The sequence below is a fragment of the Anas acuta genome, chromosome Z (genome assembly GCF_963932015.1).
Source record: "Anas acuta chromosome Z, bAnaAcu1.1, whole genome shotgun sequence".
NCBI classification, from domain to species: domain Eukaryota; kingdom Metazoa; phylum Chordata; class Aves; order Anseriformes; family Anatidae; genus Anas; species Anas acuta.
Genome location: NC_089017.1, coordinates 35319670 through 35335728, shown reverse-complemented (window position 1 = coordinate 35335728; position 16059 = coordinate 35319670). Strand labels below are relative to the sequence as shown.

Genomic DNA, 16059 nt, shown 5'->3' with positions numbered 1-16059 from the left:
AAACCCTTTTCTTCTTTTAAACTGTTCTGTATCTTGCACAAATCTCTACAGATACACTGCCATAAATTATGGTTCCCTTCTCAAAAGTTCTATCACAGAAACTAAGCCACCAAAGTGGTTATAAACTTATGGATCCTTTAAATGGATCTTTCTTGACTACAGAGTTACTAGGTAATTAAATTTAAAAAAAATTAAAAATAGGGAATTAAAAAAATTGGTAATACTACAAATAGTTATTTCAACATATGATGAGTTAAAATTTATGCCATTTCTTCACCTGTAACATTTGACTTCCGGTTCCATCTCTTAATCTGTAAGGTCTAATAACTCCATCTTCACCAAAGAAGCGAGGTGGGCGCAGGCTTACCACATCTTCTGATGAATCTGCAACTCTGAGAAAAAAGCAAAAAAATTAAGCTATATATTAATATTTTTACTAAGCTTTAACATTTAGCAAAGGCTCTACAGTATTTTAAATATAAACTTACGTACTAGTACAGCAACTGTTATCTATATACACTTTGACATAGACACTTTGAATAGACACTAAATATTTTATAAGTTAATTATAAACTTTACTCAGAAATGCAATATATTTCAGAGAATGGCTATTAGAAGATTAGATGGCACAAGGCAGCACACAACTGCAATAATTCATGAAAGCACATAATGGTTGAAGTTGGAGAGGACCTCTAAATGTCATCTGGTCCAACTCTCCTGCTCAAGCAAGTAGCCCAGGCCTCTGCCCAGGCAGCTTTTGAAGATCTCTAAGGAGGGAGACTTCACAACATCTCTGGGCAACCTGTGCCGCTGCTCCATCTCTACACAGTAAAGAAATGTTTCCTGATGCTCAGACAGAACCTCTCATGTTCGTTTGTGCCCACTGCCTTAGCTCTTGCCCTGTCACTGGGCACCAATGAAAAGAGCCTGGCTCTGTCCTCTTTGTACCCTCCCTTCAGGAATTTACAGACATCGGTAGGACTCCTCCTGAGCCTTCTCTCTTCTTCAGGCTGAAGCTCTCTCGGCCTTTCCTCATAGAAGAGATGCTCCAGTGTCTTCATCACCTTTGTGGCCCTTCCTTGGACTCTCCAGCGTGTCCATGTCTCACTTCCACTGAGGAGACAAGAACTGGACACAATCCTCCAGGTTTGGTCTTACCAGTGCTGAATAGAGGGGCAGGATCACCTCCCTCAGCCTGCTGGCAATACTCTGCGTGGTGCAGCCCAAGAGACCATTAGCCTTCTTTGCAGCGAGGGCACACTTAGTTACTTAATTAATGTCTGAGTATTCTACTAAAAAACTTGAAGGTTAAAGTCATCTGTACCCTACACGACTTTGGCTCTGATGTATTCCTTGCATTTCCCTTGTGAAGAGTTCAAAGGGTAAAACTCATGAGACACAAGGCAACCTTATGCTAGCAAAAGTGGGACAGCTCACTGAGAACAGGGCCATTAACAAGTGTAATCAGCAGGAGATACTAAACGATCTCTCAAAAACTCTTTCTTCAATTTCTTTACACATTTCAGTCTGTGAAAATCTGCAACAATGGATTTATTAAAGTTAGATATAAGGGAGTGAGACTACTACAGTATTCAATATGCAGTTCTGTCAGAGCTCTTAGTCTGAACAACAATGAAAGTATATCCTGGCACAATCTGGTAGTCTTGGAACTTGTTTTCCCCTTTTGTTATACAAATAATACAAAACCTAACTTTTGGTGCAGTGGAAAAGTCTTTTGTTCCCTGCATATTTGAGATAAAGGGAAAAAAATCAGGAACTGAAGGAAGTCTGATTAATTAGTTTAATCAGACTTTTGCCAGTTTCACTGGCAATGGTCAAAACATGTAAGATATAATTCTGTGGCTTTAAACAATATCAACAGTGGGTAGTGAAACAAGCTGCCTATTTATTATATGAATAACAATACAGACAAGACTTTCTTCTATCTCACTTGCATTAATGATAAAGTTGAAAGATCTAGGAAGATTTATAGAGAAGTGATACAAAGACACAAGGTACTCTCACTATTGTTTCATTCCATCTGTCATTCTTCATACTGATTTTACTTACTTTTTGATACCTTGAAATGTGCTGCTTGCCATGTCTATGATTCCTCCAGTAGGTCTAGCTACTGCTCCCACTAAGCCTTTTCCAACACCTTTGAAAAAACCAGCTGCTCCTTCTTTCTGAGCTCCTAAAAGGATTAAGCGCAGCAAATTTTTAGAAAAGAAAAAAAAAAACAACACAAAAAACACAAAACTTTTTCTTACTTAGGAGTTGCATTTGTTTTTATTTGATATGCAACTACATAGTCTCCTCCACAAAAAGTTCATGTGAACATTTAAATTAGATATCAATTAAAACATAAAATCTTGGTAAACTTACAATGTTTCATCACATATCAATAATTTGAAACCATATGAACATTTAATCTACCAGAAGACCTACACTTACCTCTTATTGGTTTTGTAACTATTCCTGTTATGCCACTGACGAAACCCTACCAAAAGAAATGGAAGAATGAAAACAAATACATTTTCATGTTATATTTTTCATTCTTACATATTTCTTATTACTTTATTGGTGAATAGCCTCAATGTACTTGCAGTGGAGTATTCTAAAACCCACAGCAAGTTAACAGAATACGTATATTTCACCTGCTTCGCAATTCCTACTTTCTCTAATTCTCATGTATTTTTCTTTAAATCTACCACTCAAATATGGCCACTTATTGGCAAAAATAGTATTGAAATTAGAGGAACAACTCTCCAGTTACTACAGCAGACTTTACATTTGTTACTTTTGCCTGCACAAAATCCATTAATCTTTTTATCATTTTTACTCTCCTTACAGAAACTAATCCTTTTCCTCCACGAGTGATACCCTCTCTCAGACCAGTGGGCTGTTTATTCATGGCTTCTCTCCTTTTCTGCTGATAATCCTCATCCATAGTTATTGCAGCTACTCCTTTTGCCATAGCACCAGTGATTCTTGAAGCAGCACCAGCTAATCCACCTATTAGAAAACAAAACAATCTAAGTAAAATGCCAATGCAATTTACAAATACTCACCTATATTACTTACTAATAAGTATACTACTATGATTATTCTGAAACCTACCAACAGCTCCCCCTACTAGAGCTTTAAGTCCTAGTGCCATTCCTTCTACAAATTCTTCAGGACCCTGGATGGCTCCCTGGGGCAGGGGAAGAAAAAAGATGCATTTAGATTAAGTTTCAAATAGCATATATTACATATTTTTTAAATATTATGTTTTTGTTGGAACTTATATATACTTAAAGAGAGCAGGAGAGCAAGTCTGAAAGTGTGAGATCACCCACTAGAGCTCCCACATGAGAAAGAAAGCCTACTTTAATATACTAATTCATTCATGGAAGTCTGATTATTTTAAGGCAAAATCATTCAAGCAGACTTATTCTAGCGTAAGATTTGTAAGGACTACTCAATCATGAATTAAGTGAAATTTTATGTCACTCCAGTAACTTTTCCTGTCACTTTCACTTTGAATTTTCAATTCTAAATATAGATTTAAAATGAAACAAGTTATTAATATATCCAAATTTACAATATAATTCATATCTAATCATTTTTGCAACATTTCACAATAACCCAACAGAGATTTTTACCTGATAAGGTTCATAGAAGAATGCTTCTACTCCTTCAGACAAGTCTCTTATAAATCCAAATGGATTACCCAATACATCAAGGCCAAGAATAAGCACATACATCTGCTTAATAGCCTAAAATAAAAATAGGTATTCAGTAAAAATGTTTCAAATCACACTAATGCCATTAAGGCAGTATAGTTCACTCAAAATAAAACAGTAATAAAGATGAGTTTAATATGAAAAATTCAACACTTGTAAAAAGTACATATAGTTTTATTAAAAATGATTATACAGAAATAAAATAGTATTTAAGCAAACTCTAGTGCTTCCAAGTAAATAACTGAGATTAAGTCTCTTGAGATTTTACAAAGCATGCACATCACCCAGATTTCTCTCACTTTACACAGCTATTGAACAAAATTTGGTCTGTTTCTGGGTATTGAGAGAACTTTGTTGATTATGACTATAAAAAATTAAAAGTACGTCAGAGCTGCATTGTGTTTGCTTCCACTATCCATCCCTCTAAGTTGTTTTGTTACTCACACCACTCTTCCTGTAGTTACTTGACCCCAGAATAAAGGCAGCAGAATTGCATGAATGAGTAACAAGTTTTTATGTTTCATATGTATTTAACCTGTGTACAAACATGGAAGGCTGAAAGTAATTTTATTGATTTTCATAAAACCAAAGCACACAGTAGCACTTTGAAAATGTAAGTTTACTGAAATACTGAAATTTATTTATTCCAACCTGTTTTGAATAATGCCTTAATACTGCTGATTGGAGCTGTTGTGTAGTACAGAAGTGATAATTGAGTTCAAAGAATGCCAACCTAAAAAAATAATCAAACAAAATATCCATATTATTTAGAGTGAAATAAAATCTATTATTGGCAAAACTGAATTGTTTTTTGGAAGCAGTCATTAGAATTATATTTTTAACCTACTTGAAGACGACATCTTGTACATCTGTGAGGGTCGCACCTATACTCTTCAGAAGGAGATTCAAGGATTGAAGTGGTATCAATTCATTCTTTCTTTCTTCTTTGTTACTATCTTCACCACCAGTACTGAGTGAAAAGCTTAAGTGTAACTAAACAATAAAAAACAAGATTGGGAAATAACATGACTGTTTTTATTAAAAGTATCATATATTTAGCTTTATAATCTTTTTAATGATCTATATGAGATACAGCATATCTTTTATATGATCTACATTGAGATATGGCATTTCTAATCTTGACTGAAATTATATTGACTTCATAAAAGAGAATATATACACACTACGTAGGGTTTAAAAAAAAACACTTAAATTTAAAGGCCATTTGAATAACTTAAATACCTTTACGAAAATAGGAACTCTAAATTGCTTACTCATATTTTCAGAATCTTCCAGAATTCTTCCAGAATCTTTTAGCTATAGTTTATTAGCCTGTTTCCAAAGCATTTTGTTTCTCTAACTAATACACAGTATCAAAGCAGACTAAAAATGATAACATAGCATTGTGCCCAAGCAGGAATAAGAAACAAAACCCTGAAGACGAATAATTATGCAAATTTTGCAGGTAATAAACAAGAACTGAGAAGTATATACAACAAAAAATAGCGCAGACCTGAAGTAATCAAAGTATTTATTTCACAGAAATTAAGGTGACACTCTTAAAAACAGAAAAAATGTTCAGAAAATTTGCTGTTAGGGCTCTATAATGCCAACTGTAGCTTTCCAAATCAGATGAAAAGAGGTTATGCCTGTTCCTGATTCTGAGTACAATGCCACATGCCATCCATTAAATTTATGGCATAACAGAGCTTAACTATAGCTCGCTTCTATTATAGGTAGCTCTTGTCTTGCAGAATCATTGTCACAATTCACAACTTTATTGTGACTTCATAACTGTTAAAAACTAGCTTTTATTAAAACCTGAAACCTATTCTATCCTATATCCTCTTCCACGTATTTTTTCTTGCAAAATTCAGAAGTAAGGTTTTTTCATTTTGTTATCTCAAAACATAAAGGATATTTTATTTTGTCAAGTCCTAATTTTTTTTTTGTGCTTTATCAATTGGAGACATAGCCCCTAAATGAAGATGCACTGAAGCAGCTACTAAATATACGTAGAATGAGTTAGGCTATGTTATTTTCATGGCTAGCCCAGTATTACCTAGAATTATCTGTTTTAATAGCAGAACATTTCTAACATCCCACCCAATACTGTAAAAAGACAAAACTCAAACCTTTCTTTGATCTATTTCCCATGGGATGGAGGGGAAAATGTCTTAATAGGAATTCTTACAAGGCCTGCAAAGTGCTTAAAATTTTAACAAAGTCAGCTAAGCAATAAGCAAAAAACAAGACCCATAAGCAAAAAATGTTTAAGAGATACAGGCAAACAGGCTGCTGTTTCCATGTTAAGTACGTATACACTGTTCAGTGGCTTTGCCTGTATATTTATGGGAACAGGGAAATGGCCAAAAGACAACTTTACTGCAGTCAAAATACAAAACTGCTCTTCACAGGTTAGTAATGATAAAGAAAATAGTGCACAGTAATGGTGATTGTACATTGTCGTGTTTTGTTAGTTTCTCTTTTTCAGAAATGATATTGTTCCCCAATCCACTATGCGCTATCTGGACTTAAGAGCTGCAGCATTTTGAAAGGATAAATAACAAAAAAGAATTACTGTTTGAGAGGAAGGTTGTGGATAGGAAGGAAATAATGAAGTCTTTAATATTTAAGAAGTGTTTCCATAAGGTAAACCCCAGATAAATTAGCAATGACAGTAAAACTATTTTTCCATTTTATTTTATTTTTAATTATCTCTACATTTTCTAACTTTCTAGTATCTACAGGAGATAAAAATCCTTCAGTTAGAGAGCAAGCATAGACAGTACTATGAAAAAGTTATACCTTAATTGAAGAGATATGGAAGTACTCGTACAAGCTGATTTGTGATGTATCCATTGATGACACACTCATCAGTTCTTCTTGAAGAGACTCCACATCCTTTTTGAAAAGTTCTAGCTGTGAATGCATTTTCAAAAAACATATTACTTTCAAATTCAGAGCATGTTAAACTTGCTAATCTAACGTGTGCCATTGAGATGCAATATATTGACTGATAGCACTTTCACTCTCCCCATTCTAGTTTTCTAACTAGAGTTGACATTTCAGAGGAATTTTAATTAGTTTTTGCTGTCTTTATTTGTATGAAGAAAAGGAAATATATGTATAAAAAGAATCCAAAACCCACCTATTTTCTAGAAGAAAAAAAAAGGAAGTTCAAATACCAAATATTTTGAAGTGGAGTTTTGGACAAATTTTATCTACTCTGTGACAAAGGCACACATATATACCCTTTTGATCATACAGCAAGTAGGTTTTAAACTACAAAAATCTAGACTAGAGATAATTTTCTGTTACACAGAAACTAGACACGTACATATTCTCAGATTACCTCCATCTAGCCTTTCTGCTTTTCTCCTTCAAAAGACAGGTTTCTTTAACAATATTTTTTGCAGAACTGGCCAAATAAATTTAAAAAAAAAAGGTTTTAAAATACAAAATTCTCAAGTAATATTCAGAAAAGACTTAACCAGCAAAATAAATAAAGTTTTAACTAAAAATATTGTGGTATGTCCCTCCTGAACAGTAAACCAGCTAAGACTTTGCTACTTTAACAAGCTAAACAGCAAAAGAGCTGAATACTAACACGTGTTTAGGTCTTGATTTAAAGTTAAAATGCCTCTTGCTAGAGAGGCTCCTATTCAGAGTTAACATTTCACTTAAAAATTTCAGTCACAACCAAGATATAAACAAAAGATTTTATAGGTAAATAAGCAAATAATATATTTTGTAAGTCTTCCCAAAACTGTGGTGTCATTAGATCTCTGCAAGGAACCCCACAGGTTTCAAAGGAAGGCCACAGGAAAGACAGCATGAGTGGGAAGAATTAACCAGTACCTGACAACCCCAAACTCAAGGGAACCACGCAAGTGTTGTGTCAACTGGACAATACATTTAGTTTTCCTTTAAATACAAACATCCCACCAAAATTAGGATTTTCATTTAAAGATCAAAATAGAGAAATCCACACACTTGAAGTTAGGAAGGTTAGGACATATTTAGCACATTATACCATATAAGAGTGGCAACTTTACTTAGATGAAAATATCTACTGAACCACAACCAATAGCAGGTAAGTCTTACAAGATTTTTTCCTTGACATTAGCTTTTTAAATTCTAACAAGTTTGCTATCTTGTTGAAATTCAATTCCAGAAACTAATTTCTCACCTCCTTATAATTTATCAGCATATATGTATTTTAAAAATACAGAGAATAACCATCACACTTTTTACTAAATCATTTATTATTACATACTGACATGCAAATTTCAATATTCTTAACAGGAAATGCTTGCTCAACACATATCATATCTGCTTTGTATACAGCTAATCACTTTTTTTTGGTTGGTTGGTTGGTTTCTTTGGCAAGTCTGTAACATTCTGCCTCCTCTGCTGCTTATTGCTTGTACCTTAGGTTTTCCTTATTAGAATTATAGAATCATAGAATATCCTGAGTTGGAAGGGACCCTTAAGGATCATCAAGTCCAACTCTTGACACCGCACAGGTCTACCCAAAAGTTCAGACCATGTGACTAAGTGCACAGTCCAATCTCTTCTTAAATTCAGACAGGCTCGGTGCAGTGACCGCTTCCCTGGGGAGCCTGTTCCAGTGTGCAACCACCCTCTCTGTGAAGAACCCCCTCCTGATGTCAAGCCTAAATTTCCCCTGCCTCAGCTTAACCCCGTTCCCGCGGGTCCTGTCACTGGTGTTAATGGAGAAAAGGTCTCCTGCCCCTTGACACCCCCTTACGAGGAAGTTGTAGACTGCGATGAGGTCTCCCCTCAGCCTCCTCTTCTCCAGGCTGAACAGGCCCAGTGCCCTCAGCCGTTCCTCGTACGTCTTCCCCTCCAGGCCTTTCACCATCTTCGTAGCCCTCCTCTGGACACTCTCCAACAGTTTCATGTCCTTTTTATACTGTGGTGCCCAGAACTGCACACAGTACTCGAGGTGAGGCCGCACCAGCGCAGAGTAGAGCGGGACAATCACCTCCCTTGACCTACTAGCGATGCCGTGCTTGATGCACCCCAGGACACGGTTGGCCCTCCTGGCTGCCAGGGCACACTGCCGGCTCATATTCAACTTGCTGTCTACCATGACCCCCAGATCCCTCTCTTCTAGGCTGCTCTCCAGCGTCTCATCACCCAGTCTGTACGTGCAGCCAGGGTTTCCCCGTCCCAGGTGCAGGACCCGGCACTTGCTCTTATTGAACTTCATGCGGTTGGTGATCGCCCAGCTCTCCAACCTATCCAGATCCCTCTGCAAGGCCTTTCCACCCTCAACAGAGTCCACAACTCCTCCAAGTTTGGTGTCATCAGCAAAATTGCTCAAAATACCTTCTATTCCTACATCCAGATCGTTTATAAAAATATTGAAAAGTACCGGCCCTAAAATGGAGCCTTGAGGGACCCCACTGGTGACCGCCCGCCAGCCTGACGCAGCCCCATTTACCATAACCCTTTGGGCCCTGCCCGTTAGCCAATTGCTCACCCATCGTATGATGTTTTTATTTAGCTGTATGGTGGACATTTTGTCCAGTAGGATCCTATGGGAAACCGTGTCAAAAGCCTTGCTGAAGTCCAAAAAAATCACATCAGCTGGTTTCCCTTGGTCCACCATACGGGTGATCTTATCATAAAAGGAAATCAGGTTAGTTAGGCAGGACCTGCCCTTCACAAACCCATGCTGGCTGGGACCAATGACTGCTTTGTCCCCCAGGTGCGCCTCAATAAGTTTGAGAACCATCTTCTCCATGATTTTACCAGGCACTGATGTGAGACTGACAGGCCTGTAATTGCTAGGGTCTTCTTTCTGACCCTTCTTGAAAATCGCCACAACATTTGCCAGCTTCCAGTCTACCGGGACCTCTCCAGATTCCCAGGATCGTTGAAAAATAATTGAGAGGGGTTCCGCGATGACGTCCGCCAGCTCTTTCAGCACCCAGGGATGAATCCCATCTGGACCCATGGACTTGTAGGGATCCAGGTGGAGTAGCAAATCCCACACACGTTCAGGGTCGGTTGGGAGTTTGTCATCCCCACCGTCCCGGTCCTCCAGCTCAGGGCACCCTGGGTCCCGAAGCCCATCATCGGCATTGAAGACAGAGGCAAAGAAGGCGTTAAGCGTCTCTGCTTTGCCTATGTCATTGTCTGTGAGGAGACCTTCCCTATCAAGGAGCGGCCCTATGTATTCTTTAGTTCTCCTTTTTCCATTCACATATCTAAAAAAACCCTTTTTATTTTCTCTCACAGACACAGCCAGCTTCAACTCTAGGTGTGCTTTGGCCACACGAATTTTCTCCCTACAAACACGAACAGCATTCCTGTATTCTTTCCATGACACCTGGCCCTCCTTCCAGTAGCGAAACACTCTCTGTTTCCGCCTAATCTCCATTAGAATGTTCCTGGTCAGCCACGCCGGCCTCCTGCCCCGCCTGCCTGACTTGCGATATTTAGGAATTGATCTTGTGCTTCTAGGAGGCATCGCTTAAAGAATGACCAGCACTGGTGGACATCGAGGCCTTCAAGAGCAGCTTCCCAGGGGACCTTGCTGACTAGTTCCCTGAGCAGCCTGAAGTCCGCTTTCCCCATATCTAGGGATGAGGTTTTGGTGGCACTTTTCCTTCTGTCACCGTAAATTTTGAACTCAACCACTTCATGGTCGCTATGACCGAGGCGGCCACCAATCACCACATCTCCCACCAGACCCTCTCTGTTTTCTAGCAACAGGTCTAGGAGGGCACCTTTCCTAGTTGGCTCCGTTAGCACCTGCACCAAGAAGTTATCATCTAGGTGCTTCATGAACCTCCTGGACTTGCTCGTGTCAGCCGTGTGGCACTCCCAGTTAACGTCAGGCAGGTTGAAGTCCCCCATAAGGACAAGGGGAGTTAATCTCGAGGCCTCTCTTAGTTCTGTAAAGAATAACCTATTGGCGCTATCGTCCTGGCCAGGCGGTCTGTAATAGACTCCCACAACGACATCCCCTTTATTCGTTCGTCTCTTGATCCTTACCCAGAGGCTCTCAACTTTGCCATCGCCGACCTGGATTTCCACACAGTCCAGCCCCTGCTTCACATACATCGCCACCCCACCACCTCGCCTACCCCGCCTGTCCCTCCTGAAGAGCCTGTAACCATCTATCACAACACCCCAGTCACAGGACTCATCCCACCAGATTTCGTTTATGCCAATGATGTCGTAGTTGCGGGACTGGGCCAGTACTTCTGGCTCATCCATTTTATTCCTCATACTGCGTGCGTTCGTGTAGAAGCACTTCAGGTGCGTCTCCTTACACTCAGCACCTTCTGGATCTAACCGAAGGACCTCACTGGCACACAGCCCCTCTGATTCTAGTGTACCATCCCTTAGGTCTTCACCGGCGTGCCTGGTTTTAGCCCCTTCCCCCTTCGACTCTAGTTTAAAGCCCTATCTATCAGCCCTGCCAACTCCTGACCAAAGATCCTTACCCCTCTCCGAGAGAGGCGCATCCCATCCGGTGCCATCAGGCCCGGTGTAGCATAGACCTTCCCGTGGTCAAAGAACCCTAAGTTGGTTATTATATATATATTATTCCTTGGTTAATCCCCAAGGAAACCACCTTATGTCTCATACTTTCTTTTTCTACTCTTCTTCAGTATGAACTCCTTGTGTTCCCCCTCTGTTCTCTCCCACTGCCCTCTCCTTTCAACTTAGTGGAAACATGTCAACTGCATCATCTAACAACAATTTTGCATAGAATTGCTGAAGACACTTTCACTTTTTTGAATAACCTGTCTCTCTATTCCTCTTACATTCTCTTGCTCTGATGAGCAGATAAGTTTTACTGATATCCTGGCCAATATTTTCATATATTGTTTTTTAAAATAAAATGGGTTAATGAAAAGAGTATTGTTATTTTAACTTCTCTCCTGACCTGGGTCCTTAATGAGCTGATCTTCCAGGCATTAGTAAGACCCAATACTCTACATACATCATTACTACTTTTATTCTTTTCAGAAGAGGTTAAAGCCTTCTTTGCATAGCATGCAACATAAAGATAAAGAAAAGACTTTATTATTTGCCTCAGGAAACAGTAACTCTTGAAAACATCTTATCTTCATATTAGTCCCAGGCACAACACTTAACCAGTACCAAGGACACAGAACATCAAGTTTTTGTGCTTTGTATACTTGTTCCTGTTGATTCTGTTTTAAAATACAAGTTGAATAATTACATATTAAAAATCTATTCATCTTCAAACAGAAGGTTTCTACCTGTTGGCCATTTGGTACATCAGTCTGTGTAAAGAATTCAACCAGTGCATAGAGGAAACCAAGATCTAATCTGAGATCCATCTCTTGAATCAGGACCTTGAAGTACCTACACAAAAATCAAAAAAATATTATTGAATTGTTTTTAAAAAAAGATGTAATACTTTAGATTATGAAATGAGTTGAACTACAAAACGTAATCATACAGGGTATTTATATCACTTACTTATGAACTTAAGATTTTTTTAAGGAATTTGTCATTATTGGTCAAAAGGTTTCCTCCAGTGCTCTAAGGCAAATGTATTTCCTGTATCCAGAATAATTTCAATAAATTAGAAGCATGTAACACTGCCGTGTAGAGTTTATTATTATTATGATTATTATGATTATTACCATTATTATTATTATTATTATGTTTGCTTGTTTTTACCAAATGAGGAAAAGACTAAAAATCTTCATTAGAAGAATTGAAAATTCTTCATTACTCTGCAGTTCTGTGGTTAATAGAGGGCTGCGTTTTCACATCTCTTTCTGAAGAGCTCTTATTTTTACCAGTATGATTTGGTGTAAAATTATCTTGCATTATGTTTGCCCCTAATTGATTTTAATTTTTAAGCTTGATTAAACATAATCAATGGCAAAAAGATGGAATATGTCAAAATACTTACTTAATATGAGATATTTGTGAATGTCCTGCAGTTCTCATAACAATACTGACATCGGTAAATGGTTTTGGTGCTATGAAGTTGTAAAATAAAAACAGATCAGCACAGATCTTTCCATGATCGACATACCTTTATGTTTTTAATATGAAAATGTCATATGTGTTAAGGATTTTTTCAATCCTATGGAGTAGGATTATATAATGGATGTGACTGGCAAACAAATAAATCACTGAAAAGAGCAGGAACAGGAAGGAATAGGAAGACAAGGGTGAAATGGAGTATCAAAATCCTATTTCAGTTATCTCTGAAAATGTACCATCTAAATGCAAATTAATCATGATATAATCTTAGACATATAATTTCCCTAGTCTTGTAAAAAAAATTCTTCAAAGACCAATACAAAAATAAATTTTTTTAAAAAAAAATCTTCAGCTTTATGAACTCTAGCTTAAAATTGATCATATTCAGGATAAAAACCTGCCATTTTAATAGCTTCTGAAAAGAAGCTATGTAGTATTCTTTGTATTTCAAATTCTTGTATTTCAACTCAGAATCTCTCTTGACATTATGCTGATCTTCCAAGTGACTTTGCCCTAAGTAAGTTAATGTAAGACTGCAGTTCCCCACATTGTACACTGACTTTGAGGTCTATACTCTGTTCCATGGAGAACCGGGTAGGTTACAAACAAGACACACAAAATATACTTTGCCATCTAAGGAGATGGTGCATCACATAGCAATTTTGAGTTCAGACTGGTATTAGCACGTTTCTTTTCTTATTCACTTAAGTCACTAGTCATGTATTGTATGCAAGCAAATAAAAAAACATGCTTTTTAAACAACATGATTACTATGAACAACTTATTTTAGGCAGTAGAGAAAGTTTTGGCCACTGAAGATGAAAAGTGATTATTAAAAATCCTCACTGTTTCTGAACTTCAAACACAAGTAATACAGAAACCATGAAACAGATTCACAATCATCAAGTCTAGCAAAGTTTTGAACATTTCTTATTTTCATCAGGGAACTCCCCTCCTAAGATGGTCAGCTCTCAGCTTTAGTTGTGGTCTGAATCCAACTGCTAAAAGCCCATTTTAAGCTCAAAATAAATTTAACTTACACCTTAAAATCTCCAAGAGCAATGAATTGGTTTGTCAGAAAGATGTGCTTAAAAGGTATGATATCAATGGATAAAATGTTTTGTTGCTGTTTTTGTCTGTTTATTCTAATTGCTGTTTAGATGGTAATTTTCTCTACAAATAAGATACAGAGAAAACCAAATTACCTCCCTGTCTCTAGAATTAGTATGTGTGTTCTGTGTAGTCAGTAAGCACGAATGGTCTTCATCTGATAAAAGTGGCAAGGTTCACTTCATTAAAAGCAAGCTATCTTGTAATTTTATTAGTAAAGATTACGTTAAGCTAGAACAACAAACCTGAATCCAAGGTGATGGACTTTGGAGGTTTAATAGGATAGAACACAAAGGGAAATATGGCTCCAGGAATCTGGTTTTGTATCTAATAGGGGTAAGGACAGGACAAGGTGTAGCATGTTAGCTTTTCAGTAGTTAAATATTTCACAAGTAGGAAAAACATAAGAATTATGAGCATTACCTGTAGCATTCCGCCAATTCAAAAGCAGGAAAAAAGCAACTACTATGGTTCACAATATCTCAGTTTTCAAAATGAAACTATCCAATCCAAATAGTCTAGAAAAGTTTCTCCCAGCTGGTGGTTACAAGTGGTTCACAAAATTGTTACAAAGGATTTGTTTTAAAAACTTGAACATGTAATTCGCAGAAAATAGCAAATTATACCTGATTTTTCGTTGGTCATAAATAAGAGCAGGAAAAAGCATGGAATATGAACAGTAACATTTTCCTCAACAGTCATAGGTGACTATGGTGTTTTTTTTTCAGAAGCATTTAAGCAGTATTTCTTTTCAAAGATTGAGAAGCACTGATGCCGAAGCCACTGAGCAAAATTAAATTCAAGAAATGAAAAATGCAAACAAATCTGAAAATAAATCCAAGTTTCCTTAAAAGGCACTTTTTCTTAATAAATAATTCTCTGTTCTCTGACAAGACTCACCTGTATCCTGTAAACTTGAATTCTGAAAGACTTCTGATGTGCTGATGAACTGTACTCTACTTTCAAAGCCGGTAGGTAATTCCTTCTAATAGGAATCTCATTGGGTTGTTGAATTTTCATGTTACATCCATTAGGAGTTAAACACACCTATTGTTAAAATAAAAGTTATTTGTATTAAAGAAAAGTTGTTATGCTACATGATTGTTATAATGTACTTTAAAATTTACACTTCTCGTTAACATTGTAATAAAAGCTTAACAGTAAAAGTCTTGCAGCTTATTTACCTATGCTATGTTAATTTACCAACAACACATTTCTAATGAGTATCTTGAATTTATCTACAGACAAGGATAGCAGCATTCAGAGCATAACATCCTTTTACTTTCTAGAATTATTTCTGGATTTTTTTTTTGTATTTATGTGACAGAATGACACAGCTGAATTATGTCTCACTGTGGTATACCACAACGAGGGAAAATACAAGATTTTGTGTTAAGACAAACACTCCCTCAAACTAACATCCTGCCCTCCTTCCAGGTATAACAGATGAAAAAAATGCAGAATTTCTTTATTGTATCTTTGTGAATATTTAGTCCCGTGACCAGTAAAAATGTTACAGTTCCATTTCAAAGTCAGAGGCTAACAAAAACAGGTCTACAGCAAACTGTCAAATATTTTTGGATTTCTCTTTCTAGACAAAGATTTTTTTCCCAGGCAAAGAAAAAAATGGGATTTCAAATGAACAGGGTAAATCAATCATCTCAATTATCACTGTAAGTTTTTCATAGATGGCAAAAACTGATACATGATCTTTTTCCTGTACACAACTATTAACAACAGATTTAGAGAATGATCAGTATTACCAAGACATTGGATTCCAACTCAATAATCTTATTTTCTGAAGGAGTTAGCTCACTGTAATCTTTGAATTCTTGTTCTAATTTATCAGTTTGCTTAACACTCATTGGTCTCCATCTTGATTTCTTCTCAGGTTTTGTCTCCCAAACCACATCAGAACTTTGAAAACAAAAGAAAAGATTTAGCAAGTACAAAACAAGTTTTACATGCCTTAGTATAGCTTTTAATACGTAGTAACTATGGAATGAGAAAACACATAATAAAACACTCATGTTGTAAATAAAAATGACCCAAATCACCCACTTCCTTCTCTGTACCAAAGAAATAAGGAAAGATAAATAGCAAGTTTTTTTTTTTTTTGTTTTTTTTTTTATCTCCCCAGTTTAACAAAGGTAGGCAGGTAAGGACACTTTGTCAAGGAACTCAGTTTCAATAGTACTACATCTGT

The 16059-nt window shown here is 37.0% G+C and overlaps 1 protein-coding gene across 4 annotated transcripts in view; it reads right to left on the bottom strand.

Annotated features, from left to right (window-relative positions):
* The window catches only part of VPS13A (vacuolar protein sorting 13 homolog A), a 125156-nt gene that overhangs the window by 19016 nt on the left and 90081 nt on the right, over positions 1–16059 (bottom strand). For all 4 annotated transcript variants that reach the window (XM_068665862.1, XM_068665861.1, XM_068665864.1 and 1 more), the window contains 14 exons: positions 15617–15770; positions 14754–14900; positions 14099–14180; positions 12667–12736; positions 12002–12107; positions 6537–6650; positions 4576–4721; positions 4380–4461; positions 3648–3761; positions 3121–3196; positions 2852–3015; positions 2455–2500; positions 2071–2194; positions 278–392 (listed from right to left, as the gene is read on the bottom strand). In XM_068665862.1, the coding sequence (XP_068521963.1) occupies positions 278–392; positions 2071–2194; positions 2455–2500; positions 2852–3015; positions 3121–3196; positions 3648–3761; positions 4380–4461; positions 4576–4721; positions 6537–6650; positions 12002–12107; positions 12667–12736; positions 14099–14180; positions 14754–14900; positions 15617–15770 (1540 nt within the window). The remainder of the gene's footprint in view (positions 1–277; positions 393–2070; positions 2195–2454; positions 2501–2851; positions 3016–3120; positions 3197–3647; positions 3762–4379; positions 4462–4575; positions 4722–6536; positions 6651–12001; positions 12108–12666; positions 12737–14098; positions 14181–14753; positions 14901–15616; positions 15771–16059) is intronic.